The sequence below is a fragment of the Colletotrichum acutatum genome (assembly GCF_030867785.1).
Source record: "Colletotrichum acutatum strain CBS 112980 chromosome Unknown BDZ83scaffold_14, whole genome shotgun sequence".
NCBI lineage: Eukaryota > Fungi > Ascomycota > Sordariomycetes > Glomerellales > Glomerellaceae > Colletotrichum > Colletotrichum acutatum.
In genome coordinates this window covers 466,506-480,552 of record NW_026849008.1, presented here as the reverse complement: position 1 = coordinate 480,552, position 14,047 = coordinate 466,506, and the positions used below count along the sequence as shown (strand labels likewise).

At 53.9% G+C, this 14,047-nt stretch overlaps 4 protein-coding genes across 4 annotated transcripts; all 4 read left to right on the top strand.

Moving 5' to 3' along the window:
• Positions 1-375: 375 nt before the first annotated feature.
• Positions 376-3,952, top strand: BDZ83DRAFT_748776 (major facilitator superfamily domain-containing protein; the record flags this gene model as incomplete). The annotated part of the gene is made up of 2 exons (XM_060513664.1): positions 376-1,064; positions 2,647-3,952. The coding sequence occupies 2 exons, from the start codon at positions 376-378 to the stop codon at positions 3,950-3,952; spliced, it is 1,995 nt and encodes a 664-aa protein (XP_060369042.1).
• A 714-nt stretch (positions 3,953-4,666) lies between these two features.
• On the top strand, positions 4,667-7,294 carry BDZ83DRAFT_569328 (dynamin family protein; the record flags this gene model as incomplete). The annotated part of the gene is made up of 6 exons (XM_060504178.1): positions 4,667-4,780; positions 4,839-5,093; positions 5,209-5,332; positions 5,465-5,537; positions 5,590-6,549; positions 6,607-7,294. 6 exons carry the CDS (start codon positions 4,667-4,669, stop codon positions 7,292-7,294), a joined length of 2,214 nt encoding a protein of 737 aa, XP_060369041.1.
• Positions 7,295-8,920: 1,626 nt separating this feature from the next.
• On the top strand, positions 8,921-10,875 carry BDZ83DRAFT_89564 (histidine acid phosphatase). Its single transcript, XM_060515984.1, has 2 exons — positions 8,921-9,341; positions 9,417-10,875. Exons 1-2 carry the CDS (start codon positions 9,118-9,120, stop codon positions 10,720-10,722), a joined length of 1,530 nt encoding a protein of 509 aa, XP_060369040.1. The 5' UTR covers positions 8,921-9,117; the 3' UTR covers positions 10,723-10,875.
• A 2,108-nt stretch (positions 10,876-12,983) lies between these two features.
• Positions 12,984-13,776, top strand: BDZ83DRAFT_648316 (uncharacterized protein; the record flags this gene model as incomplete). Its single annotated transcript, XM_060510168.1, has 2 exons — positions 12,984-13,088; positions 13,171-13,776. The coding sequence occupies 2 exons, from the start codon at positions 12,984-12,986 to the stop codon at positions 13,774-13,776; spliced, it is 711 nt and encodes a 236-aa protein (XP_060369039.1).
• Between the last annotated feature and the right edge of the window lie 271 nt (positions 13,777-14,047).

Genomic DNA, 14,047 nt, shown 5'->3' with positions numbered 1-14,047 from the left:
GTAAAGCCTCTGAACTCTTTGTATACAACCAATCTATTTGTTTTTTCATGCGCCTGGATTCATACTAGACTAGTCTCGACATGACTCTCCAAAGTTGAAGCCATCGTGTAAGTGTCAGCTGTTTTACGCGAAACAGCACTTCATTGAACGCTTTGCGGAAAGACCGGATTCCGCGGCCTGTATCTACTATATTTCTCTTCAAGCAGGTTTGACTTGTAATATCAAGACTCAAGATATAAATCAGTCAAAATCCGTAGTCATGTTCAAATCGGAATCAGTACACAACCAGTCCTCTGACCTCACACTCTCTTACAATACAATCTTTTGAATAACAACTTCACATTCTTTTGAACCGTCTATCTTTATCATTGAACAATGGCTAGACAACCTCTCATGCTTGGGCTGACGCTCATTGCTTTCTGGGCCTTCCTCTGCAACGGTCTTGACCTCTACCGCGCAGATTCCAGAAACTACGCCACCATCCAGGCTTCCAAGGGCTTCTTGCCAAAGGGCCAATCCACCTTTGGCGTCGCCGCCCCAGACACCAGCTTGTGGAACCATGTCAAAGGAGCCCCCAGCGGCGCCAGTAAGGACGAGGACGGCTACGTCTCCACGACCTCGGACCCCAAGCTGGCTGAGAGCTGGGTCAGCCGCTTCCTAGGCGGCAACGGCTTCATCTATCGCATCCACTCGGCTCCCAACATGATTGACTGCCAGGCCACCCTCCAAAAGTACAACCCGTACCCCGAAGAGGCTGAGTTCGCCGCCCTCGGAGGCATCAAGGACAACCAGATCATCGGCTGGACCCCCGTCCGCGGCGGCGTCAAGGGCAAGGAGGAGCTGAACCCCTTTTACCAGGGCAACATCTACAGCAACATGGGCACCGGCGGCGCGCAGTACAAGCTCGCCGCCTTCCCGCCCAACCACCAGGCCTGGGGCGAGGCCCCTTGGTCGCAATTCGCTTCGTGCACGCGCAGACGCTCCGCCAGGGACCTCTTCCAGATCGAGAAGCGGGCTTGCTCCGCGTCCAAGAGCAACGTCGACTACGCCAAGGAGTACCTCGAGTACGTCGAGGCCGTCTGCCCTGGCTGCCAGTAGTGTTATCAGTCACTACGATGGATTCTCTCGGCTGGTTCAAAGCACGAAATCGACTTGGAATTGGAAATGGACATATTCGTCGTCTGCTTCTGGCCAACGCTCTTTGAAGAATAAGCCTTCCATGACTGTTAAGATTGATTCTCTATTCGTGTATTCCTCAGACAGCTTGTTACGCGTAGAATGTTGTTAGACCAAGTAGGCGACATGTCTTGACAATCAAATATACACACAATGCAAACGTACCTTTCATGTTTTTCATCCTAGATTTGGTAGAAACGACCCGAAACCATTCCTTCTACGATCTATCTTCGAATGACAGTTCCCCCGAGTCGTGCAAGTTGATAGTATTCTAGAAGGTATAGTCATCTAACAAGTTTGAGAGCTTATAGAACTGGTTCAATATGCGATTTGATTCGCGTTTCTTGACACATGCTACTGCTCATTTTTCTGCTGTAATAAAAAAGAATTAGTGGACTTAAAGTGCTGCACGGGGGTTGCTATTGATTCACCAGAAGTAAAACATGAGACATGAGGTCGAGAAGTTCAAAACGCTGGATACTTGGAAATAAGAATATAGCCTGAATGACTTAGTGGACAGAGCTTTGAGTAAGCCACATTGTTAGCAAGCTTTCATCGCGACTTAAGATTCCACTTTTCAAGAAATACTTATGTCTCTCTCTCTTTCTCTCTCTCTCTCTCTCTCTCTCTTCCAATGGTGGTCCTGCGATCTGGTCTGTTCTGTGATTCTGATACTAGGTTGCAATCAAGAATGCCTAGTTGACTACCATTGCCTTTTCTTTCTTTTGATAGTCGGTGCTGCGACTTGGAGCTCGCTTGTATGTGGTCCCCGACGGTTATGCGGCTTAGTAGATCCACTAAAGGGATCTACAATGCAGTAGCAAAATGCGCAAGCAAAAGCTTCAACAAGAAACTTGAGAGCAATCACCTCCCTATTACGTATCAAATTGACAGCTCAGTCTGTTCGCTAAAAAAGAACTATACCCAAATTATTAAGCGATACATTAGTGAAATTGCCTATCGAGTAGTTGCCGAAGCCTTTGCCGGGGGACCATGACTCACTTGCGAATAGAAGCGAAGAGTTGTGGGGCTCTACAATGTCTCATTCTTTTAACCCATTTTTGATGTAGAACACGTCAGACTAGCGAAGGGCGCATCTTGAAATATTTCAAGCATTTGGATTGCTTTTTGATCTCAATGTCATTTGTTGATTATGCGTATAAATTTTGCTGTCAATTGGCTCTTGGTATGTGAGCTGCGATAACCGTTGGAGAGAGCTTCTAGTTGGTCGACTTTTTCCCTAAATGCCGCCGACTGGACCCCCGCCGAAATCACACTCTCCTCCTCTAGACAACGATGGCGTCGAATAAGAACGAGTCAATATCAGACAACCGTTTGGAAGATGGTTCGTCGGAACAAATTGACACAGAACATGACCATGGCAAAGGGTAGGCTGAAGGTCATTGCTCCCTGTTGCGATCACCACACCAATCCCACCTTGATCCAAGCATAGATGCTGACCTTATCTAGCCGTTACATCAGCGTGGTGCTTGCTGCATTCATGATCAGTTTCATGACGGGAGGCTTGCAGTTCGGCTTCGGCATCTACCAGGCGCACTACGAGACGATGGCTCTACAAGACAACACCCCATTCACCGGTGCTACGGCCGCCCGGCTCGATCTCATCGGAACCCTCGCGATCTCAATGATGACCATATGCGCACCTGTCGTCGTGGCATGGTCGAAAACAATTGGCCCCCAGAAAGTTATGTGTGCAGGCGGCCTGCTTGTGGGGGTGGCCAATATCCTGGCAAGCTTCGGTCGGGAGCTGTGGCACTACCAGATCACGCAGGGGTTCCTGATGGGCGTGGGATCCTGCCTCTCCTTCGTGCCCTCAATGGTCGTCGTACCGACTTGGTTTGATAAGCATAGGGCACTGGCCATGGGCATCGTCTCTGCGGGAAGCGGTGTTGGCGGTCTGGTATGGGCCCCGGTGCTCGTGGCTTGTATCGAGAAGCTGGGTTACCAAAACACTCTTCGCATGACTGGTGCCCTCGGTGCTGCGGTTGTTTGCACAGGTGGAGCAGTCCTCACATGGGAACCTGCAATGGCGGCCAAGATACAAAGTGAGAATGCGACGACGTCTAGACTGAAGAAGATGTTCAAGGTTCCGCTGCCTCCCTTGAAGACTGTCAGGCAACGAAAGTTCATTGCGCAGAGTCTCAGCATGTTCTGCCAGAGCGCGGCGTACTACACACCGGCGTTCTTCTTTGCGTCGTACGCCAAGACCTTGGGATACTCTGACAGCGATGGTGCCAATCTGACTGCCGTCAACAACGCCTGCAACGCCGTGGGAAAGATTGCCATTGGGCTCGTGGCAGATCGCATCGGAAGGCTCAACGCGTTGTTTCTCACGACTGTGATCTGTGCCGCCGTTACTCTTGGGCTATGGGTTCCTAGCATAGCCATAGGAATGAGCCACGAGTCTGTAGCAAGGTCACTGCTTATCAGCTTTACAGTCCTGTACGGCATTTTCGCGAGCGCATATGTCAGCCTGTTCCCACCAGCTCTGGTTGAGCTGTTCGGTATGAAATTGATGCCGCAGGTTACGGGGATTATGTACATGATCATGGGAGTTGCTTCCATGATTGGTACGCCAGTAGCTGGTGCCCTGGTCAGGGGGCACGGCGAGATCAAGGAATCGGGTGACTACATGGGAATGGGTATTATGGTGGGCACTTTAATGGCTGCAGCAGCCATCTTTGTGGCTTGGATGAGATTAGAGGCGACTGCAGACCGAGCTCAAGGGGGGAGGAAATGGGTCTGGAAGCTGTAGGCATCGGTGACTTGAGGGTGGTGTTGGTGTGGCTTTGAGCAGATACTCCATACCTGTAAGGTGCTCGTCTCCTCATGACAAGAGTTACTCACTGTTTCAAAAGCAAGAACGATGTTCATTGAAATCAAATGGCCTCCATGGCATGATATATGACAATGAATGCAGCCCTTAGCTTGACGGGTGACTTAGTTCAACTATCCTGATTCTCAGATAGCAGAATATCATCAAAGACTACACTCGCATGTCTAGACTCCATAAGGTTGAGCTCAAACGTCAATGAACCCTCACTCTTGTTGACGGAAAGCGTTTGTAGTCAAGTTGTTCCCCCGCTCGAAATATTAACCGTGCAGAGTATTACCTAGGCAGCCATCTCGGAGTCTTCCTAGGCGAGCTGAGCAGATATCCGTGGAGCATAATTGTGGCTGGCATTGCACTTGCATAGTCGTTCATAGAGCTTTTGTCCTCTGACGCCTGCGTTTGTTCCCAGCCGGTTGGAATATGCCCGAGGCAGTTCTCTCTCGCGAAGCAACTTATGGAAGACCTTGGGCGAGACTGACGGAAGGCAAACGAAGAAGGAACTTCCTGAAAACCCTTTCCCAGTCCCCAGGAACTTCCCCTCCTTCTCTCCTTCTCATACAACGTCTCCAGTCTCAAGATACACGGCAAGAACTCTGATAGCATCTTTGACCGCCATCTTCCTCCCATTCCGACGCCATGGCACCTGCTCATTCCAAGACGCAGGCCACTGGCTTGGGAAATCGAAATCTCTTGGACAAGATCGACAAGTTGAGAGAACTTGGAATTTCCAGGCAAATTGCCCTCCCTCAGGTACCTGATCTCATGCTTCCGATGACGCCTCATGCTGACATGTGCCGCACGCCAACAGCTCGTCGTCGTCGGAGACCAGTCCTCTGGAAAGTCCAGCGTTCTCGAGAGTCTCACTGGATACTATTTCCCCCGATCGGTCGGACTCTGTACACGTCATGCTACGGAGATCGTCTGTCGTCGAGAACACACACCCAGCATCGTCGTTACCATCCAGCCTGCCGATGACACCTCGGCAAGAGCCGATCTTGCTAGGTCATTCCAACGTGAGCTGAAGGAACTCAAGGGCCAGGCGTTTGCGGATGTTCTCCGCGAGGTATGTTGTTTGTCTGTCTTATCGTTTATTCTTTACCTCATCTTTGGTCCATCCTATAAACTGCCTGTGTCATCGGCTCTAAGTCGCAGCCAGTTGTAGCTAACTGTTGCCACAGGCTGCCGAATTGATGGGCTTGAAGAGTGCCAAGAACTCTGAAGGTATTGCCTTCAGCAAGGATGTTCTTCGCGTTGAGATTTGCGGCCCCAACGAGGAGCACTTGACAATCATTGACGTCCCTGGTAAGGCCAAACATCACAGCTTCTGGCGCTCACAGCTAACATCGGTCCCAAGGAATCTTTGAGAATGCTCAAGATGGTATGAGATTACCTGTGATGTCTCTCGCCTCTCTCCTTCTCTAACCTCGTGGACAGGCGTTTCGACAGCCATAGACGTTGCCCTGACCAAGTCTATGGTGAAAGATTACATCAAGGATTCCAGAACAATGTGAGTCCCTTCTCTTCGCAGGTCTGGGCGATTGCTAACAGAAGTCACCTAGCATCCTCGCAGTCATCCCTTGTAACGTGGATGTCGCAACTCAGACCATTCTGACCTACGCCGCTGAAGCTAATCCTGATGGCAAGCGTACTCTGGGTGTCCTCACAAAGCCGGATCTCGTGAGCGAGAACGCCACCCGCGAGGCAGCGATGGATCTGGTCCGCGGTAAGAGACGAGACATCCAGTTGGGCTACTACGTCGTCAAGAACCGAGGCGCCGACGACTCTTCTTCAAGCAAAGAGGATCGTGATGCCTACGAAAAGACGTTCTTTGCTGAGGAGCCCTGGTCTCGACTCGACAAGTCCCGCTTGGGAATCCCAGCGTTGCGCATGCGGCTGCGTGAACTGCTCATGGACCGGACCAAGAGCGAGTTTCCCAAGGTCAGACGAGAGATCAATGAGCGTCTAGCCGAGGCGAAGACCAAGCTTAAGGACCTCGGACAGCCCCGAAGCACCGCCGATGAGCAGCGAGCTTATCTCGGCAAGATTGTGAGTCGCTTCACCGAGTTGAAGAACTTTGGTCTCGATGCATACTACACTGGCGATCCCGTCTTCGACACGCGTCCGGAACTCCGCCTCGCCACTCGAATTCGTGAAATGAACACGGCTTTCGCTTCCATGTTCTTCAAGAAAGCGCACACTCGCGATTTCGATGACCTTGTTGAGAAAAAGTCGGACGACACCGAAGACTGGCAGTCCCACGATAACGATGATGATGACGACTCTCCACTCAAGGTCTCTTCAGACGACGACGAAGATGACAGCAAGGAGGATGAGGATGCCACAAGAGATGATCTCTACAGAATCGCATTCCCAGTGCCATCTGATGAGTACGGTGAACTCGATGCAATTCTGTCGGACCCTTGCAGATGCCCTGCGCCCCTGAAACACAGCATTCTGAAGCATCTCGAGCAGCTGTATCTTAGGTCCCGTGGCTTTGAGATGGGCACTGTGAGTAAACCGTGGCATCTGTTGAGTTGTCTCATGCGTAATCAACTAACAGATCAATAGTTTGGCAGTCACATGTTGCCCACAGCCTTCAAGGAGCAATCCAAGAAGTGGGAGTCCATCACCTTGGCCCATGTCAGCAACGCCATTCTCGTCGTTCACCACTTCATTCACGGTGTGGTCAAAGAGTCTTGCAGTGATGAGCAGGTCTTTGACGCGCTCTGGTCCTCAATCCTGGAGAATCTGATTGGCAGATATCAGGTGGCGATGGATCAGGCGAAGTTGTTGATCCATGTGGAGAGGGAGGGTCGCTCCATCACCTACAATCCGGCCTTTGACAGAGCTCTGAACAAGATCAAGGCTGCCAGATCTGCCAAGAAATTCGAAAATCTCAAAGTCTCCCTAAATCTCGAATACGCGCCGGCCGATTATGTCCGATACGAAGACTTGAAGAAGCAAATCACCCACGAGAAGGGCACCAGCGCGACGAGTTGCGTCATCCATGATGTCTTGCAGAGCTATTACGAGGTTGCGAGTGCCCGCTTCTCGGATATGATCTGTGCTCAGGTTGTCGATTACTTCCTTCTCGGCGCGGAGGACGGCCCTCTCAGTGTTCTTTCTGCAAACCGTATCTTCAAGATGACGGCCGAGCAGTTGGAGATGGTCGCGGGCGAAGACGCCTTGAGCAAGTCTGCTCGTGAGATTTTGAAGAACGACATCATGCTCTTCGAGCAGGGGCGAAAGGTTCTCCGCACTTGAATGCAGGGTATTAGGTTGAGTGTGGGGTTCAAGCTGGATTCGTTCTGATTCCTTAAGGGGCTCATCTTCATGTCGGGTAGTTGGCTCTGTAGGTAGTTCTGGTGTGGACTGTCATCACAGTATCTCGGTTTGTCTTTCCTGCTGTCCTTTCACCTTCGTGGTTGACTCGACCCCGAGACCATGTATCGCAGTGTCTGTCAAATGAGTTGATCTCAGGCCTGCAGACGAGGCCATGTTCCTACCTTAGTCAAGAGGATAAGTACTGGCATGCACTGTCTAGACGTGGTGAACAAAGAAGGAAGGCGCTCATGAGACAAAGTCGTGAAATCCACCTCAGTCTGATGAGCTGCATTTTATCGTAGCATTGATGCAGTGTTTGAGTAAGGATGATTGAATGTCACTGTGTCAGGCGGGCTGATCCGCCATCGACATACTTGTCTTACCTGGTGTCGATCAACGAGCTCGCTCTCGTTTCTTGAGAGGTCGGTTGAAACATCGAAGTTGGGACAAGCTGCATAGCTAGGTAACCAAACATCCCGACCTTGGGCAGTTGAAGCAAATGAGTCTTGCACGAATCATCCTAGCTTTCAGACTCCACGTGGTCAGAGAAGCAGAAAAGGTCCATCGTCGGTAAGTGGGTTCTGTCCCGGGCTGCACAGCTGCAGACGGGGTTTTCCCTCCGGCACCGGGCTACTAAATCATATCAGATTATCAATCAGTGGATTCAGACCGAGGCTGCCGGCGAATATGTGCCTCTTACGTTCTCATAAAGGCCCAGTCCCTGATCTTAGCTGTAAGTTAACCTTACTGGGAATAGACAAGTCAACCTGGAAGGTCGCAACACCGAGTCAATACAAAACACGTATTATTCATTCAACCACCATTTCGCCCACCTCCTTCGGCCCCTCCAGCTCGGGGTGGCCCCTCTCTCCCTGCCGATAAGATGCGGCGAGTAAGACAACCTTGAACATCTTCAAGGAAAGGGAAGGGATCCGCCGTGCGGTATTTTGGGGGTGGAGCCGGCAGGGAAGAGAAGCTCGACAAGGAGGAGATCAAAAAAAGCTTATGGAAGCTTGTTCCAATTCCAACGTCGCAACGACCCACGTGACTGCGCTACGATCCTGCGAGCCAGTGACAGGAGGGCCAAGAGGGGCAGTGGCACCGCTGTGGTCCGCTCCACGTTTGGGGCTAATGTCCGCCCGACATGCCGCACCCGAGAGGAGCACGCCGTGGCCCCGACTGGGCAGTGTTGAAACGTCCTCTCTTCGCTTAAGCCAGCACAGCAAACGCAATCCCGTACCTTATTCCTCTCGTTTTTACGGATACAACGTGGGCAACGGAGAAAAGCCCAGCCAGCAGCTGTATTACTCCGTGCTGTACCCGCAGACATAAAGAAGAGGTCTGATATACCAAGGTTCTCACGGACCATTTCCCCTGAAGAAACCAGGAGCGTACATCTGCCGTTGTTTCCAAACTACCTTCTTGCATACAACGGGACCAGTCATCCAGGCCACACGAGACGAAAGCACATCCCTTTTCGACAGCTCCTCATTTACCCGTACCTTGCAGATACCTCACATCAACATCACATCCCCATACCACTCACCCAGACCAGACCCCTGGAACCTGAGAAAGAGGGGGGGAGGAACAAGGGTGTGTAGTGCTGCAGCGGGCGGACCCTTTTCGCCGTTACATACGCAAGTACGCAAGCTCACTCATTGACCCGCGGAACCACTTGGCGGACCTTGGATCCCTTTTCCTCTGGTCTTCGTCTCCTGCCAGGCTAGGCTGGTTTACCTGTCTTCCGCCGTGGAACTGCCGCGATGGGTCGACTCGCCGACGTCGCTACGTCGGCCTACGAGTCCGTGAGGGGCCTGCTGATGGGCAAGGCATATAAATACAACGCCATCCCTGACGAGGAGGGTGAGAGGGATGAAGTCGATGAGTATCGTGAGAGCCACGCTCCAGACCCGAAACGTCGACTTTGCTACCTCACAATCGCCGCCATGGCTTTTGCTATTTTCCTCTCATTAGCCTTGGGCTTCAGGTAAGCTCCCATGTCACGTTGACTGCGTGAAACCATCCCAAGTAACAGACTTTTCGAAACTGACACTACAAACAGTCTCGTCAGCGGCCAGGCACCGCGCAACGGGCTCGAGTCCATCTCGCAGTTCTGGGGCCAGTACTCGCCCTTCTTCCCCGTGCCGTCCGACATCGACATCGCCACCCCGCAGGGCTGCGAGGTCACCTTCGCGCAGGTACTCTCCCGCCACGGCGCCCGGGACCCCACCGCCGGCAAGACGGCCACCTACAAGGCGCTCGTCGACCGCATCCACGCCAACGTCACAAACTACGGCAAGGGCTTCGAGTTCATCAAGACGTACCAGTACACCCTCGGCGCCGACGAGCTAACCCCTTTCGGCCAGCGCGAGCTCGTCGACTCGGGCGAGGCGTTCTACAAGCGCTACCAGCCCCTCGCGGCCGCCAACGACATCTTCATCCGCGCCTCGGGCCAGAACCGCGTCGTCGAGTCCGGGCTGAACTGGACCGAGGGTTTCTTCGGCGCCAAGCTCGCTGACGGTCACAGCGGGCCCGACGGCGGCATCGTCAGCCTTATCACAATCATCCCCGAGGAGAAGGGCATCAACAACACGCTGGATCACGGCCTCTGCACCGCTTTCGAGGACGGCGCCTTCTCCAAGGTTGGCGACGAGGCGCAGGTGCCATGGCGCGAGGTGTTCACGCCGGCCATCACGGCCCGCCTCAACGAGAACCTGCCCGGCGCGAACCTCACGGCCGAGGACACCATCGCCTTTATGCAGCTGTGCCCCTTCAACACGGTCGTCAACGGCACGCAGTCGGCCTTCTGCGACCTGTTCACGCTGGAAGAGTGGAAGGACCTAGAGTACTACGAGACGCTGGGCAAATACTACGGCTTCAACGCGGGCAACCCGCTCGGCCCGACCCAGGGCGTCGGCTTCACCAACGAGCTCCTCGCGCGGCTGACGGGCCAACCCGTGGTGGACCGCACGTCGACCAACGCGACGCTGGACGCCGACCCGGCCACATTCCCGCTCGACAAGAAGCTCTACGCGGATTTCAGCCACGACAACGACATGATGGCGATTTACGGGGCGCTGGGCCTGTACAACGAGACGGCGGCGCTGTCCAAGACGAACCGGACGTCGGTGACGGAGGCCAAGGGGTTCACGGCCAGCTGGACGGTGCCGTTTGCCGCGCGCATGTACGTGGAGAAGATGAAGTGCGGTGGTTCGGACGAAGAGCTGGTCCGGATTTTGGTGAATGACCGGGTGGTTCCGCTTGTTGGCTGCGGCGCGGACGGGCTCGGGCGGTGTAAGCTCGGGGCGTTTGTGGATAGCATGGGGTTCGCCAAGAGCGGAGGGCTCTGGGACCAGTGTTTTGTGTGATTTGTTTGATTTAATACCCAGGAGTGTAAGGTTCCTTAGACAAAGGTAGACTTTGCCTTGCAGTACGGAGTGGAATTCTACAGCGGTCGCATACCTCAGTAAAGTCGGAGAGTGCTCCGTACATGACTTGTTGCCCACTATACCTACAAACTTCGCTGTGAAAGGGTTGCCAAAAAGCTTGGGATCAAAACGTGCCGAGTGTCAGTGTCAAGTCAAGTGTCGGGCTTAGGGTGGTGGCACCAAAGTTTCAGTTGACAGGGGCGCCTCAGGGTCCCGGCCCCCGGGTCCGGGTCCGGGTCTGGCAGATGGTGCGGCGGGAACGTTCGTTGCTTGGGGTGCGTGAGCTCGAGCCATGTGGTGGTAGAGCCTCTAGAGAGTCCCATCATATTCATCTGTACGGAGGACTGAAGACTGAGGACTCAAGATGCATTAGTCAACCTACGCAGATAAGGCGAGGGAGAATTGCTAGTAACAAGGCCTCGTACAGCCGCAGCTGAAATCGTTCACCTGGTCCATCTGTCCACGTTGTAGCCTCTCCCAGGTTGAGCGTGGCATCTGCGATAAGGACTCGGCCGGAGAGATATTTTGCTGTCTCAGCTACCAAGATGCAAGGGGGTAATGGTCACGTCCAGATACAGTCTGCGCTATGAATAGCGCCGGGGGGTCGCACGAATGCCACGTTTGGATCTCGAATTTGGCGCCAGCAAGGAAGGAGAGGAGGAAAAAGCAGGGGTTTTCTGTATCCGCAAAGCTGGTTTCGTTTCCGGTAGCTCTCTCCAAAGGACGTCATTGGATCCTCGCCTCCGTGGTTGAATGGAATGCAGCACCTCAAACTCCTGCGTCCGGTGGCAGGTCTGTAAATTTGGGGTCTCTCGCTGCTGCTGTTTATATGTGTATGAATCAAACGTTGACTCGGAGGGCCCCCAAGTTGTCTTTCTTGAATAAGTACTCTACGAGCCCCTGCGAAATGTGTCACACTCTTGTTGAATGGAATGCGCGCACGCATCCTAGCACCCAAGCCCGCGCGCAGTCTCTCCTTGCGTTGCCTAGTCTTAAAACCGGACCTCGAGGTGACCAAGTCGGAGGAATCAAGGTGTAGATGATTGGGCAGCAACAGCAGATGTCGAATGGCCTTAGGTAATCTACCTGAAGAGGGCACCAAGCTGCCGGGATTCCTTGGATTTGCCAGCAGCAAGGTAAAGAAGTGGAGGATGAGCTGGAGATTGGAGATGAAGAAGGAAGAATGGAGACTGCGGTGCGGGCGGGACGCTGACGGAGCCCGCGGAGCTAAAGAGGATTGGGGGCCGTAGGTACTGCGTGAGGGCCGCTTTCATTGGCGGGTGTTCCATTGGAAGCTGCAACCAAGAGCAAGTTGGGTGCACCTTCTTCATCCTTTTGCGCCAACTTTGTTGCATTTTCGTACAGAAAACGGAGTACCTAAGGTACTTGCCTAGCTGCCTTGCATTTGTCCTGCCCCAATCCTCCACCAAGGAAACAAGCCGCTCTGCCGAATTAGCTCTGGTCAACCATTGTTGGAGTTGGTCATTCTTGCCAGGCTACCGAATACCTTGCCCGAGTATCCGTACACTACCTTACTTACCTTGCCTTCAGGTAAAGCTGAAAGCTTGGGGGCTACCTACTGCTTTGCTGACCTCACCTGCCTGGTCTTGCGCGATACCTGCACCTGCACCTGCACCACCACCGGACCACACTGCGTGCGCTGCCTCATCAAACAAGGTTTCGACGGGCCTGGTCTGTCTGCTTTCCTCTCAATCCACCTTCACCTCACCTCATCTCAACATACTTTGGGCACGAAGGTTACCGGTACTTTTTCTCCCTCCCGTCTCTTTTTCTCCCTCTCCCGCTCTGCTCTCCTCGCCCTGTGTCGTCCATCTTCTACCCATCCTCTCCCGGGCCGGGCTTTCACTCAGTAAAGTACCCGATCGACGTCTTTGTTTCCCAGCGGGCGTCCGTGTCCGTGTCGCACACACAGCCCAGAACCAAAGCTTCCGGCAACCAAACGAACAGGCGGCTCAGCGAAGCACACCAATTACCAACACCACCACTGCTAACGGTTGGTCCATCTCACACGTCAGCCTTCCCATGAGCCGGACCTCCATCATTCGTCGCACGCCTTCAACCAACACCACCTACTCCTCCATTGTCATCGCTGAATCGACGTCTTGCCGCTGAGAAACGCTTCAGTTTCCCCCGCAACGCCAAGCGCACTTTCCTTGCACCGTCGCAATTGAATCGCAATCATGGTGTCAGCCGCCGGAGGTATCGTCATCGCCATCCTGGTCCTCGCCATTGTTGGCGGCGCCGGCTGGGTCATCTTTACCCAACTGCGCGCCCGGAGACTAGGTGTACGTAACAAGGCTCACCCATTCCCCGGCATCCTATTCCGGTCATGCTCTGTTCTGCGACTAACCTGCGTTGCACGCTCAGCTTCCACCCCCATCCCTCTCCTCCTACATACCTTTCCGAAAATCCGATCCGCCGCCGTCATACGGGCCCCCGCGCCCGGCGCCGAGCGGCATCGCCGGCTGGTTCAACGACAAGATCACCTCCTTCAAGAACCGCAACAACCGCTCTGCCGCCGGAGCCTACGAGCAGCCCTCGGGCGGTGCTGGTGCCCCTCGCCGGGGCTTCGGACCGCTCGATCCAGATGAGGCGTGGGATGCGCGCGTGGGCCACGAGGCCGAGACTTACGGCCCTTACGGAAACTACGAGGAGCAGGAGCTGGGGTACCGCGGCGGCGGCCAGAATGACAACAGCTACAGCATGAACCTTGCCTCAACTCCCAACCCGCACGACGAGCCAGCACGAGGCCGCAGCCTCAGCAGGGATGACGACGGCGGTCTAGGCGTCCACAAGGCTGGCGGCAGGAACCCGTTCGAGGACGACGCCGAGCCCAGCAACATCAGCTTGCGCGGCGTCAGCCCCCGGCCGATTGTCGACACGGGTGCGTCGCAACAGCAGCAACAACAACAGAAAAAGGACAGCGGCGAGAGCCCGACAGAACGGAGGTCGATCTTCCGGGAGAACGTATGATACGGCAACGCAGGCTCGAAAACCCGATTGTGAAATCTTCCCGTCAATGAGACCGCAAAGCACAAAGATGAGAAACTAGACAGGAGACTTGAAGGAAGCAGAGGATGGAAGTTAAAGATGAAGAAGGCAAATTGTCTGTTCCCTTCAGGAGGGCAATGCGTAACGAGCATCCGTACGGAAAGCGGGCCGGGAAAGTGGGAGGAACTGGGTCTCTGGGACATGTCACGATTGGGAAATGTGCAAGATATGGTTGTCTTGTGAGATATTCAAC

Excerpts from the sequence above, each read along its gene's own strand:
- BDZ83DRAFT_89564 (XM_060515984.1), top strand. The coding sequence starts at position 9,118 with ATGGGTCGACTCGCCGACGTCGCTACGTCGGCCTACGAGTCCGTGAGG. Across the intron at positions 9,342-9,416 it reads TCATTAGCCTTGGGCTTCAG|TCTCGTCAGCGGCCAGGCAC; the intron begins GTAAGCTCCCAT and ends CACTACAAACAG.